At 38.3% G+C, this 15,700-nt stretch overlaps 1 protein-coding gene across 1 annotated transcript in view; it reads right to left on the bottom strand.

Moving 5' to 3' along the window:
• Positions 1–11,919, bottom strand: part of LOC306860984 (NACHT, LRR and PYD domains-containing protein 3-like) — a 41,775-nt gene extending 29,856 nt beyond the window's left edge. Inside the window, exons 1-4 of the mRNA XM_079403024.1 lie at positions 11,716–11,919; positions 7,648–7,801; positions 7,433–7,543; positions 7,217–7,327 (exon numbers count right to left, since the gene is read on the bottom strand). Of these exons, the coding sequence (XP_079259150.1) occupies positions 7,217–7,327; positions 7,433–7,543; positions 7,648–7,781 (356 nt within the window). The 5' untranslated portion in view covers positions 7,782–7,801; positions 11,716–11,919. The remainder of the gene's footprint in view (positions 1–7,216; positions 7,328–7,432; positions 7,544–7,647; positions 7,802–11,715) is intronic.
• Between the last annotated feature and the right edge of the window lie 3,781 nt (positions 11,920–15,700).

Here is a 15,700-nt window from a genome sequence, read left to right as displayed (position 1 = left end):
TTGCAAAGTTGTCACAAATCAGTTCCTCTTCAGGAACTCGAGCTGCGTCGACGATGCTTTGGGGAACGCCTACAGCGTAACCGGCTCTGAATACCAATGAAATCTGTCCAATGGATGGGAGGGATGTCACGGGCGAGGTGACGTAATGACCAGCTGGCATAAAAGCACGTGCGGTGAAACCGGCGTCAGCTTTTTGTCATTCAGCAAGCGCTCTGTGTTTCTGTCAGTCTTATTTACTGTTGTCTGTCTTTAGCTATGGCTAAGAAGAGCCAGTTTAAGGCTTGGACTATGGGAGAAGCGCATTACGAGCTGTGTGTCCCTCCCTGCAAACGTTTTGTGGGCAGGGGATACACACAGCTTGTGTGTGTCTGGCGTTCCCCGCGGCGCTGCCCCGCTTCCGCTTAGGCGGGGCGGGGGCGGCGCTCGCGGGGTTCGCATCGGGATCTGATGGAGGGATCGGAGACGAGCGTGTCTCTATCTCCATCCTCACCTGTCAGATCCCATGAACGCTCCTCGAGTTCGGAAGCCCGCCTTGCGGTTACTTCCCCTCGAGCAGGGGCATCGGCGCTTCTCGTGTCTTCCTCCGAGGAGGTTGACATGGGAGGCGTCGAGCATGTTGCACCCACTTTGTCACCCAAATAGGAGGAGCCTGTGGAGTGTCTTGTCGAACCGCAGAGAGGGTTATACGTGCGTTTTCTGCGGTTTCAGACTCACCTCCACATCAGAGCCTGCCTTTTCTTCCCTGACCTCCACACTGAGGTGTCGAGGTTGTAAGGAAAATATTTCGGCCCGCCTCTTCGTCCCCTCATTCGATTACTACGGTAATGTCCGGGGGAAGAGTGAGCGCGGTTACAGAGCGATGCCGCGGGTGGAACAGACGCTGCCAGCTATCTGTCCCCTGATGCTGCGTCGTCTCTGAAGGGAAGGGGTACGCAGCAGCGGGTCGGCCTGGCTTATGTCTGCACATCATGGTGGTGTTACGGGCATGCCAGGCTGACCTGCTCAAGGAGTTGGATGAGGGCGAGGGATTAGTGCAGAGCACATCCGTGAACTCCGCAAAACTGCTGATTTGTCTCTCCGCGCCGCCAGGGAGACCGTCAAGGCGATCTATGGCAGCCCTGGTGGCGGCGGAGAGGCATCTTTGGTTTTGACATCTTTGGCCAAGCAGGCGATGAGGTCTTCGGCCAAGAAGCCCTGATGTGAGTGGGATCAGGGCTTATGAGGGTAGCCCCCGCTGGGGTAGAGCGGGGTGCAGCACACAGCGATCGTTGCCCCCCAGCACCCTCAGGAGTTCGTTCTGCCAACCCTGCCACCTATGGTGCTTCAGGGCGTAGCAGCTAGTTCCCTGCCGCGGTTCCGTTTCAGGGCACCGAACTAGCCGCTCCGGGTTACACCAGAGGCCAGTCTCGAGAGACTGGTTCCCTTAGTAGACTATTTTGCAGCGTGGATACTACTACCAAATGTGTCTCGATGGGTCCTGCGCACTGTAGAATCCAGTTCGATTCTCGTCCGCCTCAATTCAATGGGGTGATTTCCATGTTGGTGGGCCCCGAGCAGGCTCTGGTAATGGAACAAGAGGTAGATACTCTCTTAAGGAAGGAAGCCATCGAGGTGGGTCCTCCTTACGAAGAGAGTCCGGGTTCTACAGCCGGTACTTCATAGTTCCAAGGAGGACGGAGGATTGCGTCCCATTTTAGATATGCATCAGGTGAACCGCTCAGTCTGCAAGACTGAAGTTCAAGATGCGCAGGTAAGTATCTCAGATCAAGTCCGAGGACTGGTTTGACACGTAGATCTAAAAGACGCATACTTCCATGTCTCCATCCTTCCCACTCACAGGAAGTTCCTGAGGTTTGCTTTTGGGGGCAAAGCTTACCAATATCGGGTACTTCCCTTCGGCCTAGCACTCTCACCCCACACTTTTACGAGTGTGTGGGTGTCACGTTAGCTCCGCTGCGGCTACGGGGCGTCCGTATACTCAATTACATCGACTATTGGTTGATTCTCGATCAGAGCGGAGGGCAGCTCAACATTGAGGTGTTGTTCTCGCTCACTTAAAAGTGTTGTGGTTAAGACTGAACCCCAAGGAAAGTGTGCTTTCTCCATTACAGAGAACCACTTATCTGGGGGTGGTGGGGATTCGACCACGGTGCAGGCACATATGTCTCCTGCTCGTCGAGTCAGTCCTCATGAAAGTCAGGAGGGTGAAAGAAGGCCAGTCACTCACTGTCAAGCAGTTTCAGATACTGCTGGGTCTGGTGGCAGCTGCGTCCAACAGGATACCTTTTGGCCTGCTGTACATGAGACCCCTACAGTGGTGGCTCAAGACCAAGGGATTCTCCCCGAGGGGAAACCCGCTTCGCATGATCAAGGTCATGCAGCGGTGCCTACGTACCTTGGACATGTGAAGACAACCTTGGTTCTTGTCCCAAGGCCTGGTGTTGGGAGTTCCTTGTCGCCGCGTAACGCTAGCGACGGACGCATTCCTCACCGTTTGGGGGGTGGTCATGAGTGGCCACCCTGCCCACGGTCGGTGGAGAGGTCATCATCTCGCCTGGCACATCTACAGGCTTGAGATCCTGGCCGTGTTTCAGGCTCTGAAATACTTTCTCCCATACCTAAGAGGCTGCCATGTGTTAGTTCGCACCGACAAGGGGGGTACGGTCTCGGGTGCTTCCTTGGGACCTGGCTGTGGTGTTGAACGCTCTCTGTAGGCCTCCCTTCGAGCCTATTGAGGAGATCTCAGATCGCCCTGATGACCGTGTTTCTTCTGGCGATTTCATCTCTGAAGAGAGTTGGGGATTTGCGGCCCTGTCAGTGGCCCCTTCTCACTTGGACTTTGCAAAGTTCCTTTGGTCACGCCACAGCCTGTCGTACTGCAGGCCTTTAGTCCTCCTCCCTTTTGGGAGCCTGACCAGTAAAAGCTAAATCGTATGTGTCCAGTGTGAGCACTGGACGCATACGTCCACAGAGCTGCCATGTGGAGAAGGGCGGACCAGTTGCTTGTCTGCTAGGGTCCTCCTGCTTCCAAGCAGACCTCAGTCGGTGGATTGTGGATGCCATTCAGATGGCCTATGAGTCTTCTGACCTCCCCTCGCCGATGGGAGTCAGGGCTCATTCCACTAAGAGTGTGGTGGCCTCCAAGGCCTTTCTCGCAGGTGTCCCTATCCAGGACATCTGCAACGCAGATGGTCCATGCCTCTGACCTTTGTCAGATTTTTGGCCTGGACATGCGAGCCACTCCAGGCTCTTCCGTTCTCTTGCCCTAGCTGTGCTCCTTTGGATACACACAGGGCAGGGGTTTGGAAGTCCGGGGCCGTGGGTATCTCGTTCCCCAAAGCGTCATCGACGCAGCTCGAGTTCCTAAAGAGGAACGTCTTAGGTTCTACGGTTTCACCGCAGGTGCTTTTATGCCAGCTGCTCATTATGTCACCTTGCCCGTGACGTCCCTCCCATCCATTGGACAGATTTCATTGGTATTCAGAGCCGGTTACGCTGTAGGCGTTCCCCAAAGCATCGTCGGCGCAGCGTCTCGTTCCCTCGAGGAACTGGGGTTACGAGAGTAACCTAAAACGTATTTTTTTTCTTTGTCATTATGGTATTTAAAGCAGTTTAATGTAAGGCAGCAACATAAAACAATATGATGGGGTATGAATACTTTTGCAAAGCATGCGCTGTAAATCATGCTATGATTTTTTTTTTTTTACAGTTATAACAGAAAATGGTCAGCACAGTAAAGGTTTACTGTCAAAACATGCTACTGATGCTTAAATCCATGAGATTTTCTAGTCCTAGTCAAAAAATATAGTGTTGTTGGTAACACTTTATAATAACGTCCAGTTATAAGTAATTTATAAGTGATTAGTTAATGATTAACTAATCGTTTACAAAACATTCATAAGCAATTAATAAGTTATATGCTAACAATTTGTGTATGTTTTGTTAATTCATTTAAAAGTAATTTACAAGTAATTAGCTAATGATGAACTAATCATTTACAAAACATGACTATGCATTCATAGATGATTAATAATTGATATGTTAATATTTTTATCTATGTTTTGTAGAATAAGTTTTGAATCATTTACAAGTGATTAGATGATGATGAACTAATCATTTACAAAACATAACTATACATTCACAAATGATTAAGTATATGCTAACAATTTATAAATCTGTCATAAGTTATCTTTAAATATAGCATCATGAAATATTCAAACAGATCCTTAATGGTTAATAGTTAATATATTATTAATCACTTATAGATCATTGAAATGTCAACATTGTACTATTATCTCAATAAACATTATAAATCATTTACAAAGCTTTCTGCATCCCCTAATCTAAAGTGTAAACTAATCATCAGTTGTAAATGTTTTACAAACTTTATGGTTTCCAGTCGTGTGTGCGTAAATATATATATATATATATATATATATATATATATATATTCACAAACAACCTGTAACCTGGAAGGTTTGTAAAACATTTACAACTGATGAGTAGTTTACACTTTAGATTAGGGGATGCAGAAAGCTTTGTAAATGATTTATAATGTTTATTGAGATAATAGTACAATGTTAACATTTCAATGATTTATAAGTGATTAATAATATATTAACTAGTAACTATTAACCATTAAGGATGTTTAATTATTTCATGATGCTATTTATAAAGATAACTTATGACAGATTTATAAATCGTTAGCATATTACTTAATCATTTGTGAATGTATAGTTATGTTTTGTAAATGATTAGTTCATCATTAGCTAATTACTTGTAAATGACTTAAATGAATTAACAAAACATACACAAATTGTTAGCATGTCACTTATTAATCGCTTATGAATGTTTTGTAAATGATTAGTTAATCATTAACTAATCACTTATAAATTACTTATAACTGGACGTTATTATAAAGTGTTACCGATCTATGTAAATCTATAGAAGAACTGCCCCATATAGCTAAAGCATTTGGGGTAAATATGATCATGTAAGATTTAGTACTTCTAATTTGGTTTTGCTGTTGGGTTTTTTACAGCCTTGTCAAAATTCATTGGGTGAAAATAATGGACATTATACCAAATCCTGAAATAAGTTTTACAAACAACGGGAAAAACTCACCGTTTGCTTTCATGTAAAGTAAATTGTTAAATGGCGCCAAGTACAATATACAGTTAGGTCAATATATATTTGGACACTGGCACAATTTGTATTATTTTACCTGTTGACCAAAACAATTTCAAGTTACAGCTATAACATGAATATGGGCTTAAAGTGCACACTCTGAGCTTTAATTTGAGGCTATTCACATCACAATTGGAGGAAAGGTTAAGGAATTACAGCTCTAGGTACCTCTCCCTTTTTCAAGGGACCATAAGTAATTGGACAATTGACTCAAAACCTGTTTCATGGACAGGTGTGGGCTATGCTTCTGTTATTTTAACATCAATTAAAGAGGTAAAAGATCTGGAGTTGATTCTAAGTGTGTCATTTGCATTTGAAGCTGTTGTTGTGAACCCACATCATGTGGTCAAAGGAGATCTCCATGCAAGTTAAACAGACAATTGTTAGACTTCAAAAACAAAACAAATCTATCAGAGAGATAGAAGGAACATTAGCAGCGGCCAAATTTACAGTTTGATACATTCTGAGAAAAAAATAATGCACTGGTGAGCTCAACAACATAAAAAAGCCTGGACGTCCATGAAAGACAACAGTGGGGGATGATTGGAGGATCCTCTCCATGGTAAAGAAAAACATTTCACAACATCCATCCAAGTGAAGAACACTCTCCAGGAGATGTATGTAACTGTCAAAGTCTACAATCAAGAGAAGACTTCACAAGAACAAATATAGAGGGTTCACCACAAGGTGTAAACAAGGCCAAATTAGACTTTGCCAAAAAAAGATCTAAAAAAAAAGCCAGACCTCTTCTGGAAAAATATTCTTTGGACAGCTGAGATTAAGACCAAAGAAAAAAGTATGGAGAAGCAACAGCTCATGATCCAAAGCATACAACATCTGTGAAACATGGTTGAATTCTGACGGATGAATTCTGATATACTCTCTGCCCAGATTCAGTCAAATGCAGCTTTGAAAGTTGATTGGATGGCACTTCATAGTACAAATGGACTATGACCCAAAACATACAGCAAAAGCAACCCAGGAGTTTTTAAAGGTAAAAAAAAGTGGAATATTCTGCAATGGCCAAGTCAATCTTGTGATCTCAAACCGATTGAGCATGCATTTCACTTGCTAAGGACAAAACTAAAGGCAGAAAGACCCACAAACAAACAACAACTGAAGACAGCTGCAGTAAAGGCCTGGCAAAGCATCACAAAGGAGGAAACCCAGTCTTTGGTGACGTCCATGAGTTCCAGACTTAAGATAGTTATTGCCTGCAAAGGATTCTCAACAAAATATTTAAAATGAACATTTTATTTGATTATATTAATTTGTCCAATTGCATTTGAGCCCTTGAAAATGGGGGCTCAAATGCTATGGGACAATTACTGTGTATAAAAATGGTTGTAATTCTTAAGCATTTTATGTTATACTTTTGTTCAATCCCTTGAATTAAAGCTTTAAGTCTGCACTTCAATTTCATCTTGATTGTATGCTACCAGAACAGAATTAAAAATAAATTAAGAAAATAAATAAAATCGAAATTATGAAAATTGTGTCAGTGTCCAAATATATGGATCTAACTGAATTTGATTTCTGATATTTGAAAACAATTAATAGTTTGTAATCTACAGCATTTCTAACATCTTCTAACATTATCTCTTATGCCAGGATCTATTCAGTATTCTAACATTAAAACTAAGTGGGCTCATGGGAACAAAATTCAACACCTACCTTAATGCAATGATTGATAGGTGCGGATGTGAACAACAAATGTCATGGAGTGCATTTTCAAATTCCCATTGAATTTTGCAACATTCTTTGCACATTGTTAATGAAAATGTAATGTCAGATGTAGTTTTAGTGGATAATGTTGCATTTAAATGACAGATTTTCTACACAGCATTAACAAAATAAAAAAGTCAGCTTGTACATTTTAATTAGAAAATTCACAATTTTCAATTTGCATTTTTATTTTTCAAAATGTTGGTATAGGAACCATGAATTATGTCAGATTAAGTAATTTCTTTTAAATATAAACCATAAATGCATAAGATTTCACCAGCTTTCACTGCATATATATACTCACACAGGGTCAGAGGTCACTGTTCCATTACTGAGATTAGGAGGCTGAACAACGGAATCATTACTCTTCATAGACACACAGCTGGATACTGGAGATGCTGCTGTCTGTCTCCTTCTGATGACAGAATTAGCAAAGGCGATTCAGAGACTGTATGCTAAAGAAAGTTATCTGCAAAATTGGTATGATTCAGTTTAGTTTCGGATAATAACAACATCATACCTGATGTTAGAAATCACTGTTCCATTACAGAGATTAGGAGGCAGACAAATAGAGCTGTTACTCCTCATAGACACACAGCTGGATACTGGAGATGCTGCTGTCTGCCTCATTCTGATGATAGAATTAGCAAAGGTGATTTAGGGACTGTATGCTGAAGAAGACAGTCTGCTATATTACTATTTGGTTTCTTGTTTGCAGTATTGACGATGCCTCACCTGGTGTCAGAGGTCACTGCTTCATTACTGAATTTAGGGGCTTGATACATGGAGTTCTCACTCTTCATAGACACACAGCTGGGCTCTGGACATGGTGCTCTCTGGTACTGAACATCCTCCTTATCAGCACTCATTTTAGAGCTAAATTTCAGGACTGAAAGTGGCAATAAATATCACATTTATAAAAACTGATAATATTTTGGTGTGCATGACTGTGTTTATGGCATAATACCTTAACAAAATATTGTAACCAAAATATGCTTATCTTCTGATTGTACCATTTAAAGAATAGAAAAAAAAAAAAAAAAAAACACTGTCTTGAACACTGGATTTTTCTTTTTATAACAAATGCACATGTGCATTCAGGATAATCAGGATAATGAACATGCACAATATTGTTATTGTGGGCATGTTAAGAACACTTTCATCAACTGGTTAAAACACACAACACTGCTCTATGCTGCATCAAAGACGCATGTGCACTCTAATTAAAACAAGCTTAACACGGATGAGAAGCACATGGCGGAACGAGTGATATGGATGATTTGATCGTTTTCACCCAATGATATTCACAAATGAATGAATATTTTGAATTGCAAAATAAATAAGAGGGAAAAAAACACTAAATCAAAAAATGTATAGGATATTGATCGAAAACAAGACAGCAAAAGAATGAGTTGGAGCAAAAGACTTCTCTGTAGAGCGACTTTCCACTAGAGGAAGTCACTTTGATTTTGAGCAAATCAATCCAAATATGTATACTCTCCACCCATAATTATCTAATTAACAGTTATATCACAGTGTACACAGCAGGGAGGAACACGCAGACGAGGATGTACGTCAATATAACAGTCTTTACTTCAAATAAAGCCTGCCAATTATACAAAAGTCAGAGGGGAAAAGCATTTTAATTTTTTTTACATTTCTGTCCCCCTCACTTCTGAAATGATGGCTACACCCCTATGTGTGCAGTACAAAAAACAGCACGCCAGTCGTCCTCTGCTTGAATGGTTCAAAATCATGTGCACAAAGGAATCAATATACATTTTATAACAAGTAGACGATTCCTGACCTTAAGCGTCCTATTCCAGAATTGGAATCGATTTTGGATTCCCATGCCTGGGTACGGGTTAACATGTTAAATAAAAAGCTTTTTCGTTCTACCAAAACTGTGCCTGGAGTCCACCTTATAACACCTTATTGCTATTATAACAAACTACACTTTTAATGTGATTCAAGTCAAGAAGACTCATGTGCTGTAAGTGTTCTTTAGCCTGTTGATTTTCATTCATTGTATTCAGCTAACAATGAATATTTTGCAAAAAAGAGTTAGAATAAATGTGAATGATATCTTAAGATTTTTTATTTATTTACTTTATTGGAATTGAAATTATTAATTAATAAGAATGGGAATCATTAAAATGCAAACGACGTCCAACTTTCCCTATAACCCAAATTATTTTTTTACTGGCACCTTTCTATTCACACCCTTGTTTATTTGAAAACCTCTCACTTCTTTGCTTTTTCCCTTCTTAAAAAACAAACACATACATTTCCGTGAATACGTGAATGTACTTTTCAAAATTAATTATAAAACAGTTGCTCTTGGAAACAGGGATAGCTAGTAAGTTTGCTTAGCATAGCGTCAAACATGACAATTTATGAGACTAATATCATGTTTTGGTCCAAAATCACTATTTAACATCAGACAAGTTTGAAACAATAGCTTTTGTGGTTCCGTGTTGCTTCTTATGACATTGAGACATAAAATATTTTATAAAAATCTTTACTGTGATACAAGTTATGTCAATTAGCTTTGCATTGCAATTGTGTGTGTATTATCTTGTCTTCCATGTTTCATCAGTCAAAGCATCTCTCTCTGCATGTTATTCAGCTGTAGTGATATCTGATGCATTTGTCCATATATTTTCTGGAATATGATAAGTTTAATACTTCCTTGTGTCTCACTTGTGAAACAGGCATTATAGTACATGAGAGTGTTTAATACTCCATAATGCTCACATGGCCTCATTTTGAATAAAAATAGAAAAATAACAGTAAAGTACTTTGTTATGCAGTAACTTGAGTAGTTTTCCAGCAAGATACTTTTTTACTCTTACTTGAGTCATATTATTTTTCAGTACTTTTACTTATACTCAGGTAAATTATAAAAGCAATACGTTTACTTAAGTACAATTTCTTAGTTCTCTTTCCACCACTGCATAAAACAAAAGAACATAATCAGCAAAAATGTAACTGTTTGAATGGCTTTACTGCAGAGAAATTACTACACGCAGTGAAATATAAAAGTCACTGTCATTTGATGGTGGATGTGGTGAATAAACTGATCAAAACATCGATTTTGAAGCCATTGGAAACGATAGTTTTGAGAATATGGTTGAGATTGCGAATATGAGCCAGATGCTGAATGTACTGTGGAAGTGTGCTCTGACAATGACAGCGATGGTAAAATCATCTGCTCAAATTGAACCCTTCCAAGTTTCAAAAGGTAACAATATATGCTTTATTTTATTCTCCTGTAATAGTTCCTAAAATATAATTTTTATTTATTTATTTATTTTGCTATTGCAGTAGTTAGAGATTGACCCGTGCTGGATATAGGTAGCCTACGGGTCGCTAAAGACCCGAATATGTAATCATGATGATTGGCTAAACATGCATTTAAGGGCTAGTTTATTTATATGATCATCATAATTCATTACATCACATTACCTCTGTCTTTGTACCATTTTTTTTTCTTCTTCTCTTATTAATATTATTATTATTTTCTTCCCTGGGCAACAGATGGCTTCGGTCTTTTTGACATATTGATAATGTTTTAGTGAACATCTATCACAATGAAACTGTATGTGGTGGTGCGGCTGTGCGTCCAACCGAGGAGAGCAATAAAATAGTTAGCCTGTTTTTGTGGGACGATCGCAATTTTTTATCTATTTATTTTGTAATATTTAAAATTTATAGTATTGAAGTAGTATTGGTAATAAAAAAATAAATAGTAAAAAAAAAACATTTTTTTTTTTTTTCATTTTGGCATCCTGGACGGGTGGTGCAGTTTAATAAAAGTATTTATTAAACTTATTAAGTTTCAACATTCAACATGTTATTAAAATCAAAAGTTGTAAATGCATTTAATGTACCTGAGCTAACATGAACTAACAAGTATTTTTTTTTTTGTACAAAGAATACACTTCTATAACAAATGTAGCTATTGCTCATAGTTAGTGAATTAACTAACTAATGAGACCTTATTGTATAGTGTTAACTGTTGTTCTCTATAATTCTTTTGCATGTTAATCTGTTAGAAACATGTTTACTTTATACATTTTTGTGTATTGCTTTATTGGATTTACATGTTTAGTTCTTTTCGTTATAAGAGAAAAATTATCGAACCTGTTACACTGTTTTGTCAACACTTTTTCCAACTTATTTCAATATCGTATACATGGTAAAAGCTTCAGAAGCCATTATCGCAACATGAAAATTTGATACCTTCACATGCCTAAAGATACATTATGCTACAATAATGAATAATGGGAAAGACCAGTTCACTTTTAAAATGAGGAAATCTAGAATTAGGAAATACATTCATTCATTAAGCAGACATTCGTATCCAAAATTACTTACAAATGAGGAATAGCCTAAGTGATTTATCATAGAGTCAAATAAGCATACGAAGTACATGTAATACAGCGTTTTCAGACATCGAACAGTAGGCTACAAGCTAGAAAAGGGAAATAGTTACACTAGTAACAAAGATGGTAGGCTATAGATATGAATAGATATGTAAACTTCCCATGCAGGCTTGCATAGATATGCCAAATCGAATCTTAATAGTTACTACACAATATAAACCAATAATATGTAGGCTATGTTAAGATATAAATATTAAAGTTAAATGTATCTTAGTTCAATGTTTACTCATGAAAATTTGGCAGAATAGGCTATCACCTATTCATTGTATAAATTGTTTCACTGAAGGTTTATTTGATTTATTTATTGCCAGATCAGACAGGTGATCTGTTAACGCAGCATCTGATGTGAACTTACCATGAGATTTTACGATCAGCTTTTATCCTCTGTCTTTTCATCAGCAGGTTGAATTAAACATCTTCCTGTTTTAGTTTCAGTTTGGTCAGCAGGAATTCAGAAAATTGCTCCACCTACAAGACAGTGTTTGTAAATGCGACGTTTGTTAAGCAGTAAGCTACTGCATTTAACTATGGTTTCGGCTCACCTTATATACCTATCTGCGAGATTTGAGTCGAGGGTGGAGTTGAAAAGCGGTATGAGTAGTTTAGGAGAAGGGGTGGGGCTGGGATTAGGCAATCAGGCTCCGCAATCCACGTCTCAGACCAAAACAAAAGTGCACTTCAGTTCAGCCACACCTCCACCCCACGAGATAAACATTGTGCTTTCATATTATGGGAACACTTTACGGTAAGGGTACACAAATTACCATGAATTCATGCATAAATTCATGCATGAATTATGCGTTACTTCATGCATTAATATCTCATGAATTATCAGGAACTAACAAGAATTCAAAGTATTTCTATCATGACTTGGTAGAAATGAACAACACATTAATTAAGACATTAACTAAGATGGGTACATCACCATGATTTATGATTTATTACACATGATCATGATGTTTTCTTTGTTCACAAAAAAAAAGGCCTTTACTATCCACTGTGGATAAATCTATACTTTTGGTACATTTTGGCCAACATTCAATGGGATGTCCACCGCAGCCCTACTTGTCTATACTGAAGTATCAATAAAATATAGGCAAAATGCTGCAAGATGGAACCAATCAATCACAGAGAGCATTCGCTGCTGACGCTGCATTCAAACAGAAAAGTAGCCTATAATAAGAACCCTACCATCGATCAGCTTAGACTCGTGATGTGTTTGGGACAACAGCCAACAACAATGCTTATCAGATTCAGAGGACGGAAAAACATAATTTGGTTCCATATTAGGCTATATAGTTATTTCACAACACAAATTGTACATCATTTGTGCTTTTTTATTTTTAATTGAAAGTTAAACATTTAAATGGTTGATCTGTAATTGTTAATACAAATATACTGTCAGAGTTAAAAAAAAAAAAAAAAAGTTACAACAGGGTGCAAAAGCCTGTCACTGACAGTCACACAAATACACCTTTTTTTTTTTTTTTACTACAGTGACCATAGTTGAACTATTTGTAGTAAAACCAATAACACACACACACACACATATGGTTTTTATGTATTCTATTAATTAATGTCAATAATTTTGCCCTACTCAGTAATGAGTTCCTTCTTTTAATTGTATACATTATTCAGTTGTTGTGCAAATATACCTTATTTGCACAACAACTATAAATACCTTAGCAGCATTAAATAGTCTGTTTAAATAAACATAAATGCCATATCAGATGAAGCTCTGTTCCAGCTCTGTTAATGAAACTTTATTGGTGACGATAATATTCTGATTTACTGAAGTACCTGAACATCCAAAGAAGGTTAATGATAAATAATCACAGCTGGTTAAAAAACTTCTTACCAAAATGTGTATTCCAAATCCATGTCTTTGCTTTAATTAAGATATGATTTGATAAATTTGAAAAAAATAAATTAGTCTTATTTTACATGTATACACAGACATTATCATATTTTACTGTAAAGGCTGCCACTGGAATAAAAATGTTCTGCTCATGGTGTGTGTTGAAGCCAGCTATAGATTGCATTGCACTGCTTGTCTAGATGTTTGCGTGTTGCCTCCCTGCACTTGGCACTTGCCCAATTTTCCGTTTGGTTAATCCACCTAGTTTTTGCTGATGCTGTGAAAGTAAAAATTGTACAAAGCACATTTCTGACCCTGGAACACGAAACCAGTCATAATGGTCAATTTTTCAAAATTGAAATGTATACATCATCTGAAAGCTGAATAAATAAGCTTTCCATTGATGTATGGTTTGTTAGGATTGGACAATATGATACAACAATTTGAAAATCTGGAATCTGAGGGTGCAAAAAAATCTAAATATTGAGAAAATCACCTTTAAAGTTGTCCAAATGATGTTCGTAGCAATGCATATTACTAATCAAAAATTACGTTTTAATATATTTACAGTAGGAAATTTACAAAATATCTTCATGGAACATGATCTTTATTTAATGTTCTTATGATTTTTGGCATAAAAGAAAAATCAATAATTTTGACCCAATATATTTTTCGCTTTTGCTAAAAATATACCCCAGCGACTTAAGACTGGTTTTGTGGAACAGGGTCACATTTAAGGTTTGTTGTTGGTTAGCCAGGAAAGTTCTTATAACAAACATAGAACACTATTTTTAGGTTTGCAGAACATTCCCCTAACTTCTGTCCTGCTCATTTACTCTGCTGTATGTCAATAATCATCTAGCACTCACACGACCCTATATAGCAGGGGTGCCCCATCCTGATCTACTTCCTGCAAAGTTCATCTCCAACACAGATCAAACACAACTGAGGCCAAGTCCACATGTACACGTGTATTTTTATAAACAGTTTTTCCTTCTTCCGTTTAAAAAACAAATCTCCGTTCACAAGAAAACGCAAAATAATTATTTGAAGCATTGTCGAGCATGCCAAACCAACAGGTAATATATATACAGTATATAATCTAAGCCGTAAAGCCATGTTGGCCAATCAGAAGCCTGAAAAAGTTTCCAGTAGGCAGAGATAACAGCGCATGCTCTGACGTCACAAGCCAAAATATCCAGTTTCATTATCTACACGATAACACTGCAACTGGAGGTTTTGAAAATCTTCACCCTAGCAGAAGTTTTTCAAAAATGTTCAGTTTCAGTGACCTGGTGCTGTGTTTGCGTTTGGAAGAATGGCCAAACCTCATAGAAAAAGCTGCGGTTTTGAAAATACACGCTTTCATGTGGACAGCTGGGCCTGAGCCAGCTCATTAAGATCTTCAGAAGCTCTTGATAATTACAGACAGGTTCAGGTTCTGAACTCTGCAGGTAGTACTAGCCTATCAGTACTTGCCTATACAAACCATTGTTTGTTGTTTATCTGTTGTGTAATTATTAAAAATTAACTCGAGCACATCAACCATCATATGGAGAATTTAATAAAATTGAATTTGTCCATTAAGATTTCCAAGAACTATATATTTCACTCTCCACAATAAGCCAGATTTTTTTTAGCAGCAAATGACTTGACGGTGAAAAAAAAACAACAAAAAAACTATGGGATTTTTAAAATATAAAATTTATGAAAAATAAAAAAAAAGACTTTAACTAAAGTATGATTTGAACTAAAATAACATTAGGGAAGAGCAGGGCACAACCTAACCCTTTTTGGCCTTCTCACCTTGTGTAAATCTACTGGGGTTTTTTAAACATTAATCTCACACATCTAGTACAAATATGCAACATCTTGTTTCAATAATGCATACATTTTTCTTTATTTACTCCAAAGGAATGGACAATAGGGGTTTAATCTCGAACCGTCTGACGGCTGGCAGTCCACTTCAGTGGCTCCTATATGTTTATGAAGCCCAAAACTCACTGCCCGATTTTAGCAATGCTATAAGATCACTGCATGTCACACTGTGCGACATGGATCTTATGATGATGTCAACTGTTGACTCGTACGATATGACACACGTTTCTATAGAAGAATAAAACGTCATCAGCTTGGTGGTAAACAAAAAGAGCATGGTAAATCACACTTTAGCAGTTGAAAAAAGTGGAAGCGGCGAAAAAGGAAGCATAAGTTGCATATAAGCATATGTTTTAGCGCTATGTTCTGTTGATTTCATGTCGCATTTTTATTGGTTGGTGAGTAAACGTGGATCGTACCAGCAAACACACAATGCAATGATCAGGCTGTATCGCAAGCTATCTTTGGTCACAAGACCGTGACAACGGCCGTCTTTGAACCTCTCTCACTGTACGATACAGAGCCACCGATTAGGAGCCACGATCACAGAAATCACGATTGTTTCACAATGCCAATATTTCATCTGGGAAAGCCGAAAATCATG

Source organism: Barbus barbus (genome assembly GCF_936440315.1).
Source record: "Barbus barbus genome assembly, chromosome: 41".
Classification (NCBI taxonomy): Eukaryota; Metazoa; Chordata; class Actinopteri; order Cypriniformes; family Cyprinidae; genus Barbus; species Barbus barbus.
This window is presented reverse-complemented; position numbering and strand designations above follow the sequence as displayed.